At 40.6% G+C, this 17237-nt stretch overlaps 2 protein-coding genes across 2 annotated transcripts; one reads left to right on the top strand and one right to left on the bottom strand.

The window, feature by feature from the left end:
* Positions 1-195: 195 nt before the first annotated feature.
* On the bottom strand, positions 196-10247 carry LOC136421780 (PRELI domain-containing protein 2-like). Its single transcript, XM_066409332.1, has 6 exons — positions 9946-10247; positions 8666-8723; positions 7889-7962; positions 7345-7505; positions 4646-4751; positions 196-2623 (listed from the first exon to the last, which is right to left on the bottom strand). The coding sequence occupies exons 1-6, from the start codon at positions 10018-10020 to the stop codon at positions 2501-2503; spliced, it is 597 nt and encodes a 198-aa protein (XP_066265429.1). The 5' UTR covers positions 10021-10247; the 3' UTR covers positions 196-2500.
* Positions 10248-10553: 306 nt separating this feature from the next.
* Positions 10554-15333, top strand: LOC136421607 (E3 ubiquitin-protein ligase TRIM45-like). The gene is made up of 2 exons (XM_066409062.1): positions 10554-10643; positions 11846-15333. Exons 1-2 carry the CDS (start codon positions 10633-10635, stop codon positions 13917-13919), a joined length of 2085 nt encoding a protein of 694 aa, XP_066265159.1. The 5' UTR covers positions 10554-10632; the 3' UTR covers positions 13920-15333.
* Positions 15334-17237: the final 1904 nt, after the last annotated feature.

Below are 17237 nucleotides of genomic sequence, written 5' to 3' on the forward strand. Positions count from 1 at the left end.
GTCCTATGTGCCACCAGGCAAGACGTGACTGGGAAAATAAGAATCTACTTTTGTATGGAGTTTGTACCTTTTGTAAAATATAACTGAACCTTGAAAAGAGATATATATTTTGTGAAAGTGTTTCAATGTACAAAATGTATTCAATGTCACTTCAGTGTGCTAGTGGTCAAAAAGATGAGTATGTTAATGTTGGAGAACTGAGAGACGCTACTTGTATTTAACAAACACATGTCACAACTTTTAACAACTAATCAATATATGTAACGAGATCTAGTCACACACCAAATATCGGCGCAATCCATGCACAACTTCCTGATTTATGCTAGCCAAAGTAAGCAGAGACAAAGACAATCAGATAGAAACACAAAAAACAATACCTCTTTCAATCAAAGCAAGATTCATGGAGGTACAAATGACACATGTAACAAACAAGATTTTGAAGATCTCAAACCTCCGTGAAACATTGAGAGTTTCTCGTATGTCTTGTTTAATTGTAGTTCATTAGTTTTGTAAGTTAGGTTTTGAGTAACATGACAAGTACCCTTTGATCACCTCCCACCACTCTATGGTTAATGTGACTAGCATATATGGAAAACATGTAACTGTGAAAACACAAACAAAAGGATAAACAAAAGACAATAACTCCCTGTGAACTAGTGGGCTCTTTCATTGACCCCAATGACCTGAAGTGTCTGGGGAGCATGGAGATTGGATCAGTTGTTGCTACAAGGTTGATGAATCCCTAATTCTGGCAACTCTTGACCTTCACTGCCTGTCATTCTGGCAACTCTTGACCTTCACTGCCTGTCATTCTGGCAACTCTTGACCTTTACTGCCTATCATTCTGGCAAACCTTGACCTTTACTGCCTGTCATTCTGGCAACTCTTGACCTTTACTGCCTGTCATTCTGGCAACTCTTGACCTTCACTGCCTGTCATTCTGGCAACTCTTGACCTTTACTGCCTATCATTCTGGCAAACCTTGACCTTTACTGCCTGTCATTCTGGCAACTCTTGACCTTTACTGCCTGTCATTCTGGCAACTCTTGACATTCACTTTATGTCACTCTAGCCTTCACTTCCTGTAACTCTAAACATGACTATCACATGGAAATGCATTATGCGGAAACACAGACAAGCAAACAAACATAGTCACAATGAAAAAAATAGCTCCGTTCACAATCCAAATGAAACACTCCTACTCTGCATTTAATAATTAATTTGGTACCTTGAGTTGAGTATATATTGCTAGAACTATTGTATTTGTCATGATGATACTTTACTTATCAATGTTTGAGGGACTCATATTACATATGATAGACCCTACGTGTAAACTAGAACGTTTTGATTGGAAAAAAAATTATGTATTACATGTCTATTCCAAGTCATGGGGGCAATCACAATTCATTTACCATTCTTGGTAAATATTTCTGAAAGTGAAAGAATCACATAGATGTTTGAAAATTATAATGTTTCCAATCTATCTAATCGAATTTAAATGAAGTCAAATTTTTATATTCAATCTTTTTAAAAATTTAGCACTATTGTCAATTAGATATTCTTTTATTCAAAATAATTCTAACTTATTACAAATATCATTCAAAAACCCTCTCCGTGACTTGGAAAATGGACTGTAAGATTTTGTTTGCGGTTTCATTACTGAGGATGTCAGTGACAAAAGATAGCGGATGATGTCTGAAATATCTGACCGTTCACTAAACAGTTGCTAAAGTAACTTTCGTATTGTGTACATTATTAATGATGTGAAAAAAAAGTTGCAAGTCACCAAGACATTTGTGGTAATGATTAGTGGAGTAAAAAGAAAACAAATCTATGCCATTCTTAAATCAGTAGAATAAGGTAGTTCATGGTTTGAAATGCACATGTAGTGCGATGTATTGTATGCAACATACGAAAGTAAAAGGCCCAATGTATTTCCTGGGGCTTTCAACTTTGACATCTTGCCTACAATGTATCACACTGCACATGCACACTTCAAACTGTGACATAGCTTATTATCCAATTCAGCCATTTGTGGCTGCAACATACTTTTTCAATGATCAGATCATGTTGATCAAATAAACCATTCATTCATTATTGTGGTAGAACATGCAACAAAGACTTAATGCACTGGTCTCATCATACATGTAGGTTAACTGGGTCTTTAACAAACGAAATCACAAAGGGATTGTTTTACGACTTAGTCACACTTTAGAATGCTTTTCTTAACGTTGATAACCCTGAGAAGATATTGGATTGAAATATAAGTTAAAACGTTATTTTGAGACAAAAGTAGGTTGACTTGTCCCACATAGCTCACTTACATTCAATAATTTTCACACACTGACAACATATTTCAAAACATTCCCATACATTAGATCTGACCAATCACAATCATTCTATCTTAATCAGGTTTTTAAAAATTAGCATATATTACTGCCCTTTGATTGGTCAATACATAAAAGAACCTTGACACATCCATTTAATGATGGTACCTATCTCATGACACAGAATGATGTGATTGGTTAGTGGTGTTGGAGAGAATATTGGACGATGGTTTGCTCGAGCGGTTGGTTCCCTCGCCATATCGCTCTTGCAGAAGTTCTTCCATAATCCGTATACTCTGAAATGCAATAGAAGACAAATATGTCATGCTTACACGGTATGATATTTCATTTCATGTCATACCTGGGCTGTGATAATGTTTGCATTTTACGGTATCCCATAGGCTTCTACTTGTGACCCACACTGGCTTCCAAAGAATAATTCGAACACACCTTGCGTGTGCCACTGTGGAAAACTTAGTCTAGAATACCTGATTTGGTCGTTGATGTTATTGATGTTACTACAATTATTTGTTTGAGCACACCAAATTTTCTCAAATTCTGGCACATTCCAAATTGAGCTGTGTGTTTTCTCTGGTGGGTATGACATCACAAGGTGTACCCCGCATGACCTTTGGCCCTTGCCCTCCTGCGGGTCGGATTGGCTACGCACAGTTCGGGCTGGTACCTTGGGTGGTACGGAATACATCGTGTTGTATTCTCTATTTATGTCATGCCTGGGCCTGATACGGGTGTTCCGGACCGTGTGATAACTATCCGGATCACATAGGGTTCGGAAGTGTTATCACACAGGCTTCCATAGAATATTTCGAACGCATTTCGAGCGCGCCGGTTGTGCGGCCGTTGGAAATTCGAATACCCGATTCGGAGATTGGAATCAATGTTGCTACAGTTTCTTGTTCGAGGACACAAAACTCCCTCAACTTCTGGCGCATTCCGCATTGAAATGTATGTTTTCGCGGGTGGGTATGACCAAGGTATGACATAAATAAAATACAACACGTTGTATTCCGCATCACCCTCGGTCCCAGCCCTCCCGCGGGTCGGATCGCCCTCCGGCCTACGGCCGTCGGGCTATCCGACCCGCGGTCGGGCTGGTACCTCGGGTGATACGGAATACCCCGTGTTGTATTCTATATGTATATCCCTAGCTGTACTAAGGCCATTTGTAATACTGTATGTTTAAAGTACCAGTCATATCTTTTGTAATGTATATTGTCCCAGAACAAAGACCTTATGCACACTTCTATAACGCTTGTGACATTTTGAAAAAAATTCACACCCTAAATTCACTTTTGCAATACTTAGTTGCTAAGGATCTGACTCTAAGAATTAGAAACACCAGATCAAAAGACCATGGATTGCTTTACATATAGGTCCGAGGCTGTGAAAGTCACATCTAAAATAGCTTGAGACGGAAGGCCTTGAGCTGGCTTTCCGTCTCAAGATATCTTGGAGTTAATCAGCGCCTTGAGCTGGCTTTCCGTCTCAAGATATATTGGAGTTAGTCTGGAACACTCAGGTAAACCTACTAAGATCTTGTATGTGCTTTCCGTCTCAAGATATCTTGTCATTATCTTATGCAATAGACACTTTTAAGATAGCAACAAACTGTCCAACAGTACAATCTGATTAGGATAAAATGTGTTCAGTGTGAGTGTTTGGTCCAGAACCAAGAAGTCCTGGGTTCAATCCCCTGACATGCCTCGATGTTGTGCCCTTGGGAAAGGCACTTTATCTGACTTTCCTTACTTCACTCAGGTGACAACCTAGCTTCGGTTATGGATGTCCTTTGGATAGGACGTTAAATGGAGGTCACACATTTGAGGAGAGCCACACCTCGAGAATGTTATAGAACCCACCACACTTATTGAAAAGAGTAAGGGTGTTAGTAGATTCCATTCTGGGGAAGGGAATTTCCCGAGCAGCCTTTGTAGCCCCTGCTTCACCTATTGGGTCAGTTAGTCCTCACTCTCAGTGGGTTGAACTTGTCTTAATCATAATGTTTCAGTCTTAGGAAGAAGAGAGGCTGTTTCAGTCCTCTTCCTGTAACCCATAACTTTCAGGTCTTGTTACGTGGTGACCATCGAGTAAAAGAAAAGAAACTGTAACTGTATATAATATAAGTTGGCTAGGATTTAATTTCGCTTTAGGAAGAAAATGTAGCGTTTGCGGTGATTTTCAGATAAACAAAGGTGGGTTCAGCAGAGGACAGAACAGGCAACGCAGTTTTAAGTCATTGTGAAAACCGTGAACATATAAAAACACCACAAAAATTTCTGCATTTACAGTATTCTTACCTTTTTGCCGCCTCCCCTGAGAAACACTTGTGCATAATATTCCAGTATAGCGCCGAATGGTCCAACGCCGGTTATCGCGATGGTCCCACGCATTCGAAACTCCGTCCTTTATCAACACAAAACTATTATTAGTACATGATTTCAACAATTTTTTTGCACATGAAACACCCGACAGTGCCATGTTTAGGATGTTATGGCTGTGTAACAAATTAAGAGCTATTCACCACTCAAAAATCATGGCCCTAGTACTTCCAGAGAAATAGACCTCAAACTTTGAAGTTCCGCTGCAGTAACAAAGGGACTTGCTAGGAGGCCCATTATAGAAGCTGACCTCCATTTTCCTTACCCCTACCCACCTCCTTAATATCATAAAGATTCATCCATAGCTTCTCAACTCATGCCGAGAACATACAAGCACACAAACATACACAACCCACTGCAGTACCATAGGACGCTGCCAGGATGCCCATTCTCAAACTTGACATTCGTTTCCCTGATACCTATCCACCAACCAAATATCATAAAGATCCATCAACATCTTTTCGAGTTATGCTGTTCACAACTTCACATCAAACACACACCGACCACCGACACTCCAACATGGCAAAACCGAAAACATAACCTTCTGGTGAAGGTAATGAGGAATGGAGGCTTGTGATTAGTCTGGCCATAAAATAATATGTTATGATTGATTAGCTGTGATCTCTGCTGTGAAAACTTTGTCCCTACAATCTAGTGACTAACAGTGTAGTAGTTGATAAAGTTAACATGTTCCGAAAATAATTTCATCAGGTTGGTAGAACATATAGGATATAGGAGATTCTTTATACACAAGCAGGTAATCTCACCTGCTGACACCTTCTTCAGAGCTTCTGACTGGAGTACTGCTTCCCACCGCTATAAAAGCCGATGTAGGTGGCGCTTTTGCGGCGAGAACGTAATCAAAGTTGCGAAAAAGTATACATTGGGGAAACAGGCAGGACCCTTGGAACTAGGCTCAAGGAACACCAAAAGGAAGCTATCATTCAGTATCAACATTGATGCTGTCAAGTACACCAGATCCCAGAAAAGACAGGCACAACAAGAAGAGAAGAAATCTGCAGTCACGGACCATATTGCTAGAAACAACTGCGTCATTGACTGGGAGGGGGCCAAAGTAATAGACAGAGAGGATAACAGACGCATCCGTTGGATTAAGGAGGCAGTATGGATCAGGAAGTCATCACCAGTGACAAACCGAGACGAGGGGGCAGTGTTCTCGCCAGCGCCCGTCCTGCCTGGTTCAGCCTTGTCGTTGTATTTACAAGCAGAGGCGGGATGATTTGCGGGCAACCACTGGCGCCATTTCATGCAGTGTTTGCACTTGTGGGTCACTTTCAGCCCCGAGGGCAACTCGTGGTTGGAATTGTGTGGGCACTGCCCCGTCTGGAAACTGAAGCAGGGAGCCTTGCCGGAACGAGCCTTGGGGTGGGCCTTCTGGGCTTGCGAAGGCTTATCCTGCGGGGTATCTTCGTCGGTAGGCTTCTTCAAGTATTGTAGCTTAAGCTTAGCGAACCTGTCGAAAATCTGGGGTTCGCTGAAACACAGGAGACCCATCTCTACTTGGCGCATAACAGTGGCATAGAAATTCTTGATGCCCCGGAACGTGTATAACGGTACTTCTAATAATAAATCCTCCAGCAGAGCCATTCTTGCTTTCCGCTCATACTTCTTAAAACGGGGGTTATTTATAATGGCCAGCTCCCCTGAGACGAACTGGGGCCAAGTTAGCGAACCGTGGGTGGGGGGAGGATCTGCGAAAACGTGCATGTGAGCCCAATCTACCTCCCGCACTACTAAGTCGTGAGCCTTCTTCGCCAAACCACTGACAAGCTTACCTCGGCTTTTTGGCTTGCGGTTATGCTTGGTCCTGGTGCTGTGCGCGCCGTCTGGGCTACCGCCCAGCAGACTGCCGTTTGTGCTGTGAGTACGAGAGGCTCGATCCTGTAACTTGGCCAACTGCCTCAGTTCTGTCAACGAAGGCCTGGATCTGTGACGATCTTCGCTGTCCTCGTCTGTTCCTGGGGCGGAGGCTCCTGAGGTGTCTGAGGCAACGCTGTCGTTTGAACTGGCGCCATGGAGGGAATCCATGTCTTTGCGGAGGGAAGTTTCCAAGCGTTGGATTTCGTCGGTGAGCCTGTCTATTTTTGCTGAAGTCGACTCGCCGTCGTCATCAAGAAACCTGACTGGTTTCCTGGTTTTTCTCTTGCCAGCTCCTGAGGCCATTTTATGGCCGATTTGTTGGTAAAAGATGCACGGAAAAGTTTTCAATTTCGCTCTCAGGAGGTGTCTTTCCCGAACGTTCCGTCCCGGTGCAGTCTGGGAAGATGACGCACGTCCGGTGCAATTCCCCAGAATTGCGCCTGGGGGCGCGATTCTGCTACGATAACAGACGCATCCGTTGGATTAAGGAGGCAGTATGGATCAGGAAGTCATCACCAGTGACAAACCGAGACGAGGGCCGGAGGGGGGATACAAGCTCAGCCACGTTTGAGATTACGTTCTTGCCGCCTACATTGGCTACTTATAGCGATGAGAAGCAGTACTCCAGTCAGAAGCTCTGAAGAAGGTGTCTGACAGACACCGAAATGTCAGCAGGTGAGATTACCTGGTTGTGTAAAAAGAATCTCCTATATCCTAAGTTAACATGTTGTTTATACCAGTTAGGGTTTTCAGGACTTGGTCTGAATTCGGACTCCTCGCTGAGTTGTGCCAGGTCTGACCACGTCAGCATCCTACTGGATATTTTAGCCGTGCTCTGTCGTCGGTGGTACCACGATTCTTCCTCCAGGTAGATCGCGGGAACATTCAGAAGTCCGAGCTGCAAATTTGCGGACAGAAAAACAATGAAATTCAATGGATTTCACAATCAATGGATTTCACAATCAGACAGACAAGTGATAAACTTTGTTTACCATAAGTTATTAGTGCAGAAAAAAACAACAAGAACGTTACATTGTCCTTAGAAAAATCATTATACTGCAACAGAGTAGAAGAGTATACAATAAATTTGTTTACTTTTGCGATGGTTTCTATCCTTCCCCTGGACTTTTAAATTTCGACCAAATCTTTTAATCAGATATCTAGAGCTTAGGAGTTAGAAGATTTTCCAGGCAACGTAACCAGTCCCATACCTGTAATATGCCAGAGGACAGGTAGACACAGACATTGTGATCGAAGAGTTAGAAAGATGGGGATACTCACCCTTCTTAAAAACTTGGGGACGACATTCGTACATGTTGCCAACTTTTTTCTGTACTCAACCCCCGACACTGCATCTGTAAAAATAAGGGACAAAAATTAATGCGCGAGCGGATGTCATCCATATAATCAAATCAACATTTTGTTAAAGAAAACCTCTTGGAAGTCAATTAAGTTTCCTGGTTGCTCAAATAAAATTTCATTGTAGCTCAAATAAGATTACCTGGTACCTCAAAATAAAATTTCATAGTAGCTCAAATAAGATTAGCTGGTAGCTCAAATAAAATTTCATAGTAGCTCAAATAAGATTACCTGGTAGCTCAAATAAAATTTCCTAGTAGCTCAAATAAGATTACCTGGTAGCTGAAATAAAATTTCTTAGTAGCTCTAGGTCAAATAAGGTTTCCTGGTGGCACAAATAAGATTACCTGGTAGCTCAAATAAAATTTCTTAGTGGCTCTAGGTCAAATAAGGTTTCCTGGTGGCACAAATAAGATTTCCTGCTAGCTCACAGTCTCCGTGTAGCAATAAACGGACAGTGACAAGATTTTTGACTAGCTAGAATGGTGAAAAAATAATAATATGTTGAACATAGGTTGCAAATGTCAATCTGAATAAATATTTTTTAGTTCAGAATACTTGCAGTTTTGTTGTCAAAATTCTACAATACCTTTAACGTTCTCCCTGCTGCCTAACTCTGTAACCGATAGGGAATTGGGTGCCAAATGGCTACTTCTCAGTGCTTCAAAGGTTTAAACTTATGGAACTTCTGGAACTTACCGACTTTTTCTTCTACTGTCTTGATGCATTCCACAAATTTCTCCTTGGGAGTTGGATACTGGAAATAGAACATACAAAAAGTAGGTCACTGGATGATTAATTACTTCAATACATGTCTTGTTGCGCTTTGGCCTGACAACAGACTTTTAGGACACATCGTGCACAATTTATAGAACAAATGAAATAATAAATGGGAAAGACTGCTTTAATTGTCCTCCCTGTAGTCAATTGACTCTATAATTAATACCCAAGGGAAGGGTATGGATTTTTAATCTGGTCTTTTGTCTCTCCTCCAGCCAATTTTGATTTTCATTGAATATACCTAATGCTGCGGATGACACACTGTAAATTTTGCGGTAGAAGGGGAATGTTTCTGCTGTATTTGGAGTTGCTGGTTGAAACAATATTCTGTAGTACAGTAGTAATAGTTACATTTGAAATGCATGTTCGCAGTGTCATAATTTTGGGAGGGGTCACTGGAAAAATACAAAACCACCACAAAACATTTCAAGATTTACAGTGTTCTTACATCTCGGACACTGTCACATTATACATAGTCTTTTCACTGTATAAATGCAAGTTATTTATGTTTACTGTGGCAGGGCTTGAAATACTCTATTTCTGCTTTCTGCTACAAGTGGTTAATGATAACCAGTGTGTATTGTCAAATTGCCACCTTGTTTACTGTAAAACTTGAAATGTTTGCAGTGGTTTTATTTTCACAGAAATTACGATACCACCAATACACACTTAACCATTGTATTACTACTTAACAGCAGGATTTTCAACCACAAACTTAAAACACTGCAAAAATCTGTCTGCTGTAAGATAAAGTCCCTGCAAGAAATTGGTGAATTCACAGTAATTTTCTACCAAATATTCAATATACTGTAGATATTGAAATGTTCGCAGCGTTTTCTTTAGCAATTTTGCCCTTTCAAATATGTTTCTATTGTATAATTTTCTTTACAACAATATCTATGACATGCCAAGGAAATCCAACTCATGATTATAACAAAAATGTGATTTATTACCCCGTCAAAATACAATATTTTTCTTGATATCAATTTATGCAGACAATACCAAAACAACAAAATAATCGTTGTTTGAAATACACGTACGAGTCTATAATCATACTAAATCATTTCATGTGCCTCAGGCCATAAAAAACATCTTAATCAACGTTATGTAACATATATTATTCAATCAAACAAACAGGGCATGCGGGCACAGAGCACGTTTTAAATTTAGAGCGGTTTCCTTCGATTTGTGGCCCTTACCTTGGACAGATGTGTTTTGATGACTTTATCTGCAGGATATTTAAAGACGTGAAAAACATCCAGCCCTAAAACCATTGCAGTTTAGAGAAAATACTACAAGGTTAGAGAGGTCAGCTCGAAATGTGATAAAAACACCGGCAATTTCGCTGTATGAGGGCAGCAGAACACAGAAATATTACATAACCATTAAATACAGATTCGGACGATTTCAGAGGATTGCATTGAATTATTTACAATCTTTATCTGAAATATAATATACATGATACTTTTTTGTGGTATTTAGACTTATAGTCTCTCGGGTGGCATCTAATTTGTGATTAGAAATCCCGATTTGAAACGTTTCGTAGCCCCTAGTATTTGTAACCTATGACCCAAGAGGCTGTTCTCAAAATCATGTGGAGGGGGAGTTTATATGTTAATCTTTACACGTTGAAAAAGTAGTAATTTGTAATAAAGGGGAAAAAATATGTAAAACTAAAACATCAACAGCTATTAAATAGTTATAAAACCTGAAGGGTATCATGAATGTGAAATAATAAGTTAAAAAGGAATTTCCTTGCCCCCTTTATATTTCTTCTTTTGAAATAGCCTAATTCTTTCCCACAATCCCTGTATGTAATTTTTGGCGGGAAAAAGTGAGCTGAGTCCCTGAGGGTGTAGACGTGTCGTCTGTAGTCTGACAGAAAAATGCCGAAAAGGTATGATATTGTCTTTATTTCGCATCATAATTTTATGTAGAAGCAATGGTGATATGTCGTAGATACAGGGGAGACAATGTAGAGCCATATTTTAAGTCATTTTATCATTTTACCTCAATATTTTGTCGGCTCGCAGAGCTGGGTTCGGAAAGGGGGTGAATGGGCAAGACCAAATTATATACATTGTATCAAAGTTGTGAGTTTTTTCTCTCCAACTTTATGATAGAAAGATTTATGAAGTGAATGCGAGGTTTCGGTTTGTAAAATAACATTGACCAGCTTGTTTGAAATACTGGCCATAGCTCTACATATCTGAAATAAGCTAGTTCGGAGTTGCTACTACGCATGTGCAGTGTCAAAGGTGAAGGCCCCTGCGACGGAAACAGTGCTCGCCTCCACATTGTCTCGATTTGCATAACAACGCCCAGACGGGTCTTGTTTCCGTCGCGGGGGCCTTCACCTTTGACACTGCACATGCGTAGTAGCAACTCCGAACTTATTAGGATTTGGTTGATCTACATGGAAAAATGTGCATAATTACAGTTTGTTTCTTTAAAGAGGGCCTGCATGCTCTTTTCCGTAAGACCTAGGCAGCCTATTTGTATTTCCCGTAATTAGTAGGGAAAGCAATTTTTGTCACGTAATTCGTAGCAAGGCGACCAAATTTTGCGTACTCGCCTTCCTTGATTTTAGCTCGTCTGAATGAAGTGAAGTGAAGTGAACTTTATTGCTCAACAATCGTACATGGTACAATGTATGGCATGAAATCAACAATACTACAAGGCTAATCTATCCTTCAGCGTGAAGCGTTGTTGGAGCCCCCCCCCCCCCGCTCGAGCAGGCCCTCTTTAGTTTAAAGTTGTCATATTGCATTTGACAGTGCAGCAACTATAATAACAGGAAGGTTAAGAAAGTTAGGACTTGTTTTTGTAAAACCCGTCAACAATGACAATTTTCTTTCTTTTCTACTGGTGCTTTTGGTGCATTTTTTTTCTTGTCTGTATTCTAGTCTGTTTACAGTTCAAATCAAAGAAAAGAAAATTACTAATTCAATTGTACCAGTTACTTCACTGGCAAATGCAACATGCCTGTTGCTTATACACTTACAAAGTCATATATGTGGATGTGTCAAAGATTGCAAGAAATTTGTATTGAAAGCTTTGCAAGCAGTACTCTAACTTAAGTGAATGATTTTGTTACAGGAAAAGTTCCAACCTCACGAAAGGGTCTAAGTCTAAGGAAGAAACGAAGGCAGATGCCATACTCGGTGAGATTTCGGGTGACTTTCTTGAGTGTCCCATATGTCTGGAGCCCTTAAAAGATCCCAAGATCCTGCCGTGTCTTCACACCTTCTGTGAGGGTTGTCTGAAGAAGTTCGTTGCACAAGATAAAGTGAAGAACAAGTTTCAGTGTCCAACATGTCGGACTGAAACTGTTCTTCCCAAGGGTGGTGTTGCCAGTTTCAAAAGCAACTTCTTTGTCCAGAGCTTGAGTGACACAGTTCAGGCTCACAAGAGTCTAGTTAGCAAGGAGGATGACAAAGTGCAATGTGACAACTGTGAAGAAGAAGGGGCTAACCACGGCTGTGTTCCCTGTGAAGAGTTCTTCTGTGATGAGTGCATTTGTGCACATCGCCGTGGCAAACGTACACGCAGCCATGAAGTCATCGGTGCTGCGGACTTGAAAGAACAGCTGATTACTAAGACAGGATCGCTCAAGTCGAAATCACTGCCTATCTGTCCAAAACATGATGATGAGAAGATGAAGTTCTACTGTGAGACATGCAAGCACCCCATCTGTCGAGATTGCACAGTACTGCAGCACAAGAACCACCAGTATGGCTACCTGGGAGACACTGTGTGCAATATTAGGGCTGAAATCAAAAACAAACTAGAAGCTGCCAGGCAGAAAATCACAAAATACCAAGACAAGGCAAGTGCTGTTGCCAAAAAGCAAGCTGAGCTGGATACAAGGCGTAAGAAAGCAGCAGTTGACATCAATGCAGCTGCAAAGGAAGAGATCAAGTATTTGACTAGCCTTGTGAGGTGTAAGCAGACTGAACTGAAAGAAAGGTTGGCCTCCATCACAGCAGACCGTTCCAAGCAGCTCTCTTCTATATCAGACAGTGTTGGGAGCACCTTAGATGGTCTGTCCAGCACAGTGGACTTCTCAGAGAAGGTCATAGAACATGGCAGTGACTTTGACGTCATGAATGCTTACTCGGATGTCACGGCACGGCTACAGTCTTTGCTTGAAGGTTCGACCCCAGACATTCCTGATGACATCAGTTACGTCATGTTTGAGCTGAAGACAGGAAAGAAGAATAAGTTTGTTGTCCTTGGGAACAACAATGATGAAGAAATCCAGGATGATGAGATGGCGGATGAAGAAAATTCCCGCGCTGAGGCCACCTTTCGTTTCACCGTGGACAACTTCAGCAATGTGAATGAGCGGAAGCTCAGTCCTGCTGTCTTCATACGCAACCTGCCATGGGAAATACTAATCCAGCCTGAACACAAGCCTGACAATAAGAGCCTGGGCGTTTACCTGCAGTGTGATGCTGACTTTGACAGCTTATTGTCATGCCGTGCCTCAGCTGAGCTGCGGTTGATTCCTCAGAAGAATGACGTTCAGACGTATAAACGGAACATTAGTATCGTCTTCTACAGCAATGAGAAAAACTGGGGGTACCGAGATTTCATGCCTTGGCACGAGGTATGTGATCCACAGAAGGGATACATTAAGGATGACAAGATCATACTGGAGGCTTACGTGAAGGCAGATGCTCCTCGTGGCATGAAGGAAATCATCCTTGGTAACATTCTCAGTGAAGAAATGCAGGCGAAGAAGATGGAGTTGCAGACTGAGGAAACCTTCCGTTTCACTGTAGAGAACGTCAGCAAGCTCATGGGAAAGAAGCTCAGCCGCACAGTTTTCATCTGCAATCTTCCCTGGAAAATAGTGGCCGATCCTGACTCTGATGCCCAGTGGCCCAACAACAAGAACCTCAGTGTCTACCTGCAGTGTGATGCCGACTCCAACAGCTTTTGGTCCTGCTGTACATCAGTCGAGTTGCGTTTGCTCCCACAGATGAAAGGCGTACAGGCGCATAAACAGAAGTTTGATCATGTCTTCCACAGTAATGAGAACAAACGGGGGTTCCCAGAATTCATGCTGTGGGATGAGGTGTGCGATCCACAGAAAGGATACATCAAGGAGGACAAGATCATACTGGAGGCTTCTCTGAAGGCAGGTGCTGCTTGTGCCATGGTGTGAGACTCAAAGATGTAGGCAAGCTAATATATGCTGTTTAAATCGGTTTCATGACATAAGATGTCCTTCAATTTGTTTTGGGAAGGAAAGTTTACCCATTAAGTCTGCATCACCAGGAGACAAATGAAAAAAAGAATTGAAGACAGATGAAAGAACAGTAGGGACAGATGTTAAGATCATATGGGTGAAAAAAAGTTTGCTATAGGATTTGAAGGAAAACTTTGGTGCAAAAATATTGACAGCAACATATACAGAGAAGAATATGAAGGAAGAAAAAAGGAAAGAAAAAGCGAAAGAAAAAGCAAACACTGTCAACATAAGAATATTTTCATGTCTCTTTTTGCTCAAGCTGTGGATAAATCATGAAATGAAACATTGCGAAGATTAATAATAACTTACTCTCTTCGTTACTGCACATACGTGTACATTGTAAGTCTGAAGTGCCTTTACCAGAAGATCGCTATACAATTGAAGTGCTAAGTAATCTAGTATTGTCATCATATCCTCAGCATACATGTATTCCTTTACTTAACTTATGGTGTGCTGTACTTAACACTATCTAACTAACATGTAGGTTGTGTATCAGGTTGCTGATTGTAACTTGAGGTGTGGCAATGCTTTAGTTTGCACTAACTCCAGCGTTTGTTCCTATATCAAGTTCTGCTAACAAGAGTTTTGGCTATAAAGAACTTGAAGATTCTTGAAGTTAATTGATTTTGAGTAAAAAAGGAAACAAGGGAATCATGTATTCTTCAAAAGCAATATTCGGGAGCTGAATACTTAAAAGGAACTATTTGGCCTTTCCTATAACTGCAGTGCTCAAAATTATTTTTTCGGGAAAGTTGAACTGGCACACCTTAATATCTAGGTGCACAGAAAGAATTTGGTACAACATGAAATAAGGCCATGTTGATTCGTTATATGGATGACATCCTCTGGGGACCTCAAGCCTAATTCAAGCGTGCAAATGAAAAAAAAGTTTGCAAAAAAAAAAAAAGTTGGCTTCACTATGAAATCTACAGAGTGAATAAAAGTTAACACATCGAGTATGGTAGACCGAAATATAGATTTTTCATTTTTGTTCTTTCAAAACTTCTTGGACTTTGGAATTAACTTTGTCATTCTACAAAATTAGTATAATGAATTTATAAGTAATATTTTTTACGATTTACAGTATGGCTGAAAACTTCTTATTTATTTTTGGAAACAGATGAAAATTGATGCGTGTGCGGATGTCATTCATATAATCAAATCAACATGGTCTAAAGTAGAATGTCAGCAAAACATAATTACAATGCCTTCCGCCTCTCTTGAGATTTCTGAAATTCTATTACTCATGAGTATCATATTATCTGTGGAATATAGTTGACCGTAGGAAATTCTCTTTCCTTTCTTCAGGTCAATAAACTTATTATTTTCACCAAGAAGGTCATGTTTTTGTGTGTGTGTCAGTATGTTTGTGAACAGCATTAGTCAAGGAGTCGTGGATGTATTTTTTTATGATAGTTGGTCTGCTGGTTTTCAACAGAAGAAACAACTGAATTATGGGCCCGCCTAGTGGCTTTTGACAGTACTACAGAAAACTAGCTTTGGAAGTCATTTTGAAGAGTTTGGGCTATTCCAATTATTTGAAATACCATCTGCCGGACGAAGGAGGTAACAAATCAAGTATGTCAACTTGTATAAATTTGGCACATCAAGTCTACAGCGTGTCAGATTAATAGTACCAGTGAGGAGGTTAAAAATACCTCCTTGGTACTATACTAGTGAGGTTTAAAATGAGATACCTTTACCCCCTCCACCTTCCTTTTTGGAATAGCCCGATTCTTCCCAGAGTCCCACACGGTAGGCGTTTAGGCGGGAAAAGTTAGTTTGAGGCTTTGAGCAGAGCAGACGTCCGTCCAGCCACGTCAGTCAGGAAAATGCCGAAAAGGTTTGATATTCTCGTCAGTTTTCTTCAAATAATGATGTAGAAACAATTTAGATATGCCCTAGATGCTGTGTAAACATATAAAGAGCCGTATTTTAAGGCATTTGACCTGAAATATTATATTTCGATGGAGCTCGGCATGTCCTTTGGGGAGGGGGGCATGAAAGTTATGTGCGTTCAGGAACAATTTTTATGTGTTTTTCCTGTCCAAAGCACGATACAAAGATGTCGTTTGCGTTCGTGAAAAAGTGTCTAGATAATTAGCATGTTTGAAACACAGGACATAACCCACATATGAATACAAAAAAACTTGAACTTTATTGATCTACAGTATATGTCTTTGTGTTACAATTTAAATTTACACGTTTGTGAAATCAAAACGGATTATCGGGACAGAGGGTATTGGCAAGCTAGCCTGTCAATAAGAATTTTTCTCCACTAGCCTGTCAATAAGGATTTCCCCCCACTATTGACAGGCTAATTTTCTCCTCTAGAATCCTTCCCCCCACACTATTGACATGCTAAAAATAAGAATTTTTCCACACTATTGACAGGCCAAGCTTGTCAATGATATTTCCCGCTGCAATATTCAAGAATTTTTTCACTATTGACAGGCAGTCCCTAGTAGATGTCATTAAATTTAGCTAAATTCACCAGCAAAATTTGCCCCTCAGAATGCAGTAAAAAGCATTACAGAGCTGTCAGCCTGTCATTGGATGGCGGCGCTGCGCGGTCCTGACGCGCGAAATTTGAACTGCGTGTTTGGAAGGAACCGAAAATATTTGACTGGGTCGGCACACACAGATCATTTTTGATACTACTGAGTAAGAATAATTTGTAAGGATATTAAAGTATTTTGGATTATTTGTAGACAGAGGGTGAGGGTAAAAAGAAAAGAGATGCTTGTAAAAATGTTGAACTTGATGCCAGCAGTGAAGTTTCAAATTATGGAATGTGACTTTATTTGTTTTGGTCATATACCCAATAGATAAGTTTTAGAGTTATCTATTTATTTATCATTCAAGGTTATATGAATCATTACTTGCCTTGTTCCAAGTAGAAAATACCATTCTGTATTTTTCAACTTGTTGAACTTGAGGCACCGTGGCCCCTGGATAGGGGCCAGCTGGGGAACCTTGCCCAATTTTTTTCTTGAAAATCCCTGTTATTAACATTGATAAATAGGAGTACTACTTGGTATAGCCAAGACTTTTGCTTGTTCTTCCAACTTTTTGTAGTGGTGCTCCTAGATTTTTGCTGGTGCTCTTAACTTTTTTTAGTTAGGAGCACAGTGCTCCTAGGCCTAAAAGTTAGTCTGGAGCCCTGACCATGCATGTTTATTTGTTTCTTCAACCTTCCTGGGCGTGTCACTGTGGTGTAAGTGGTCTGCG

This window comes from Branchiostoma lanceolatum, chromosome 16 (genome assembly GCF_035083965.1).
Source record: "Branchiostoma lanceolatum isolate klBraLanc5 chromosome 16, klBraLanc5.hap2, whole genome shotgun sequence".
Classification (NCBI taxonomy): domain Eukaryota; kingdom Metazoa; phylum Chordata; class Leptocardii; order Amphioxiformes; family Branchiostomatidae; genus Branchiostoma; species Branchiostoma lanceolatum.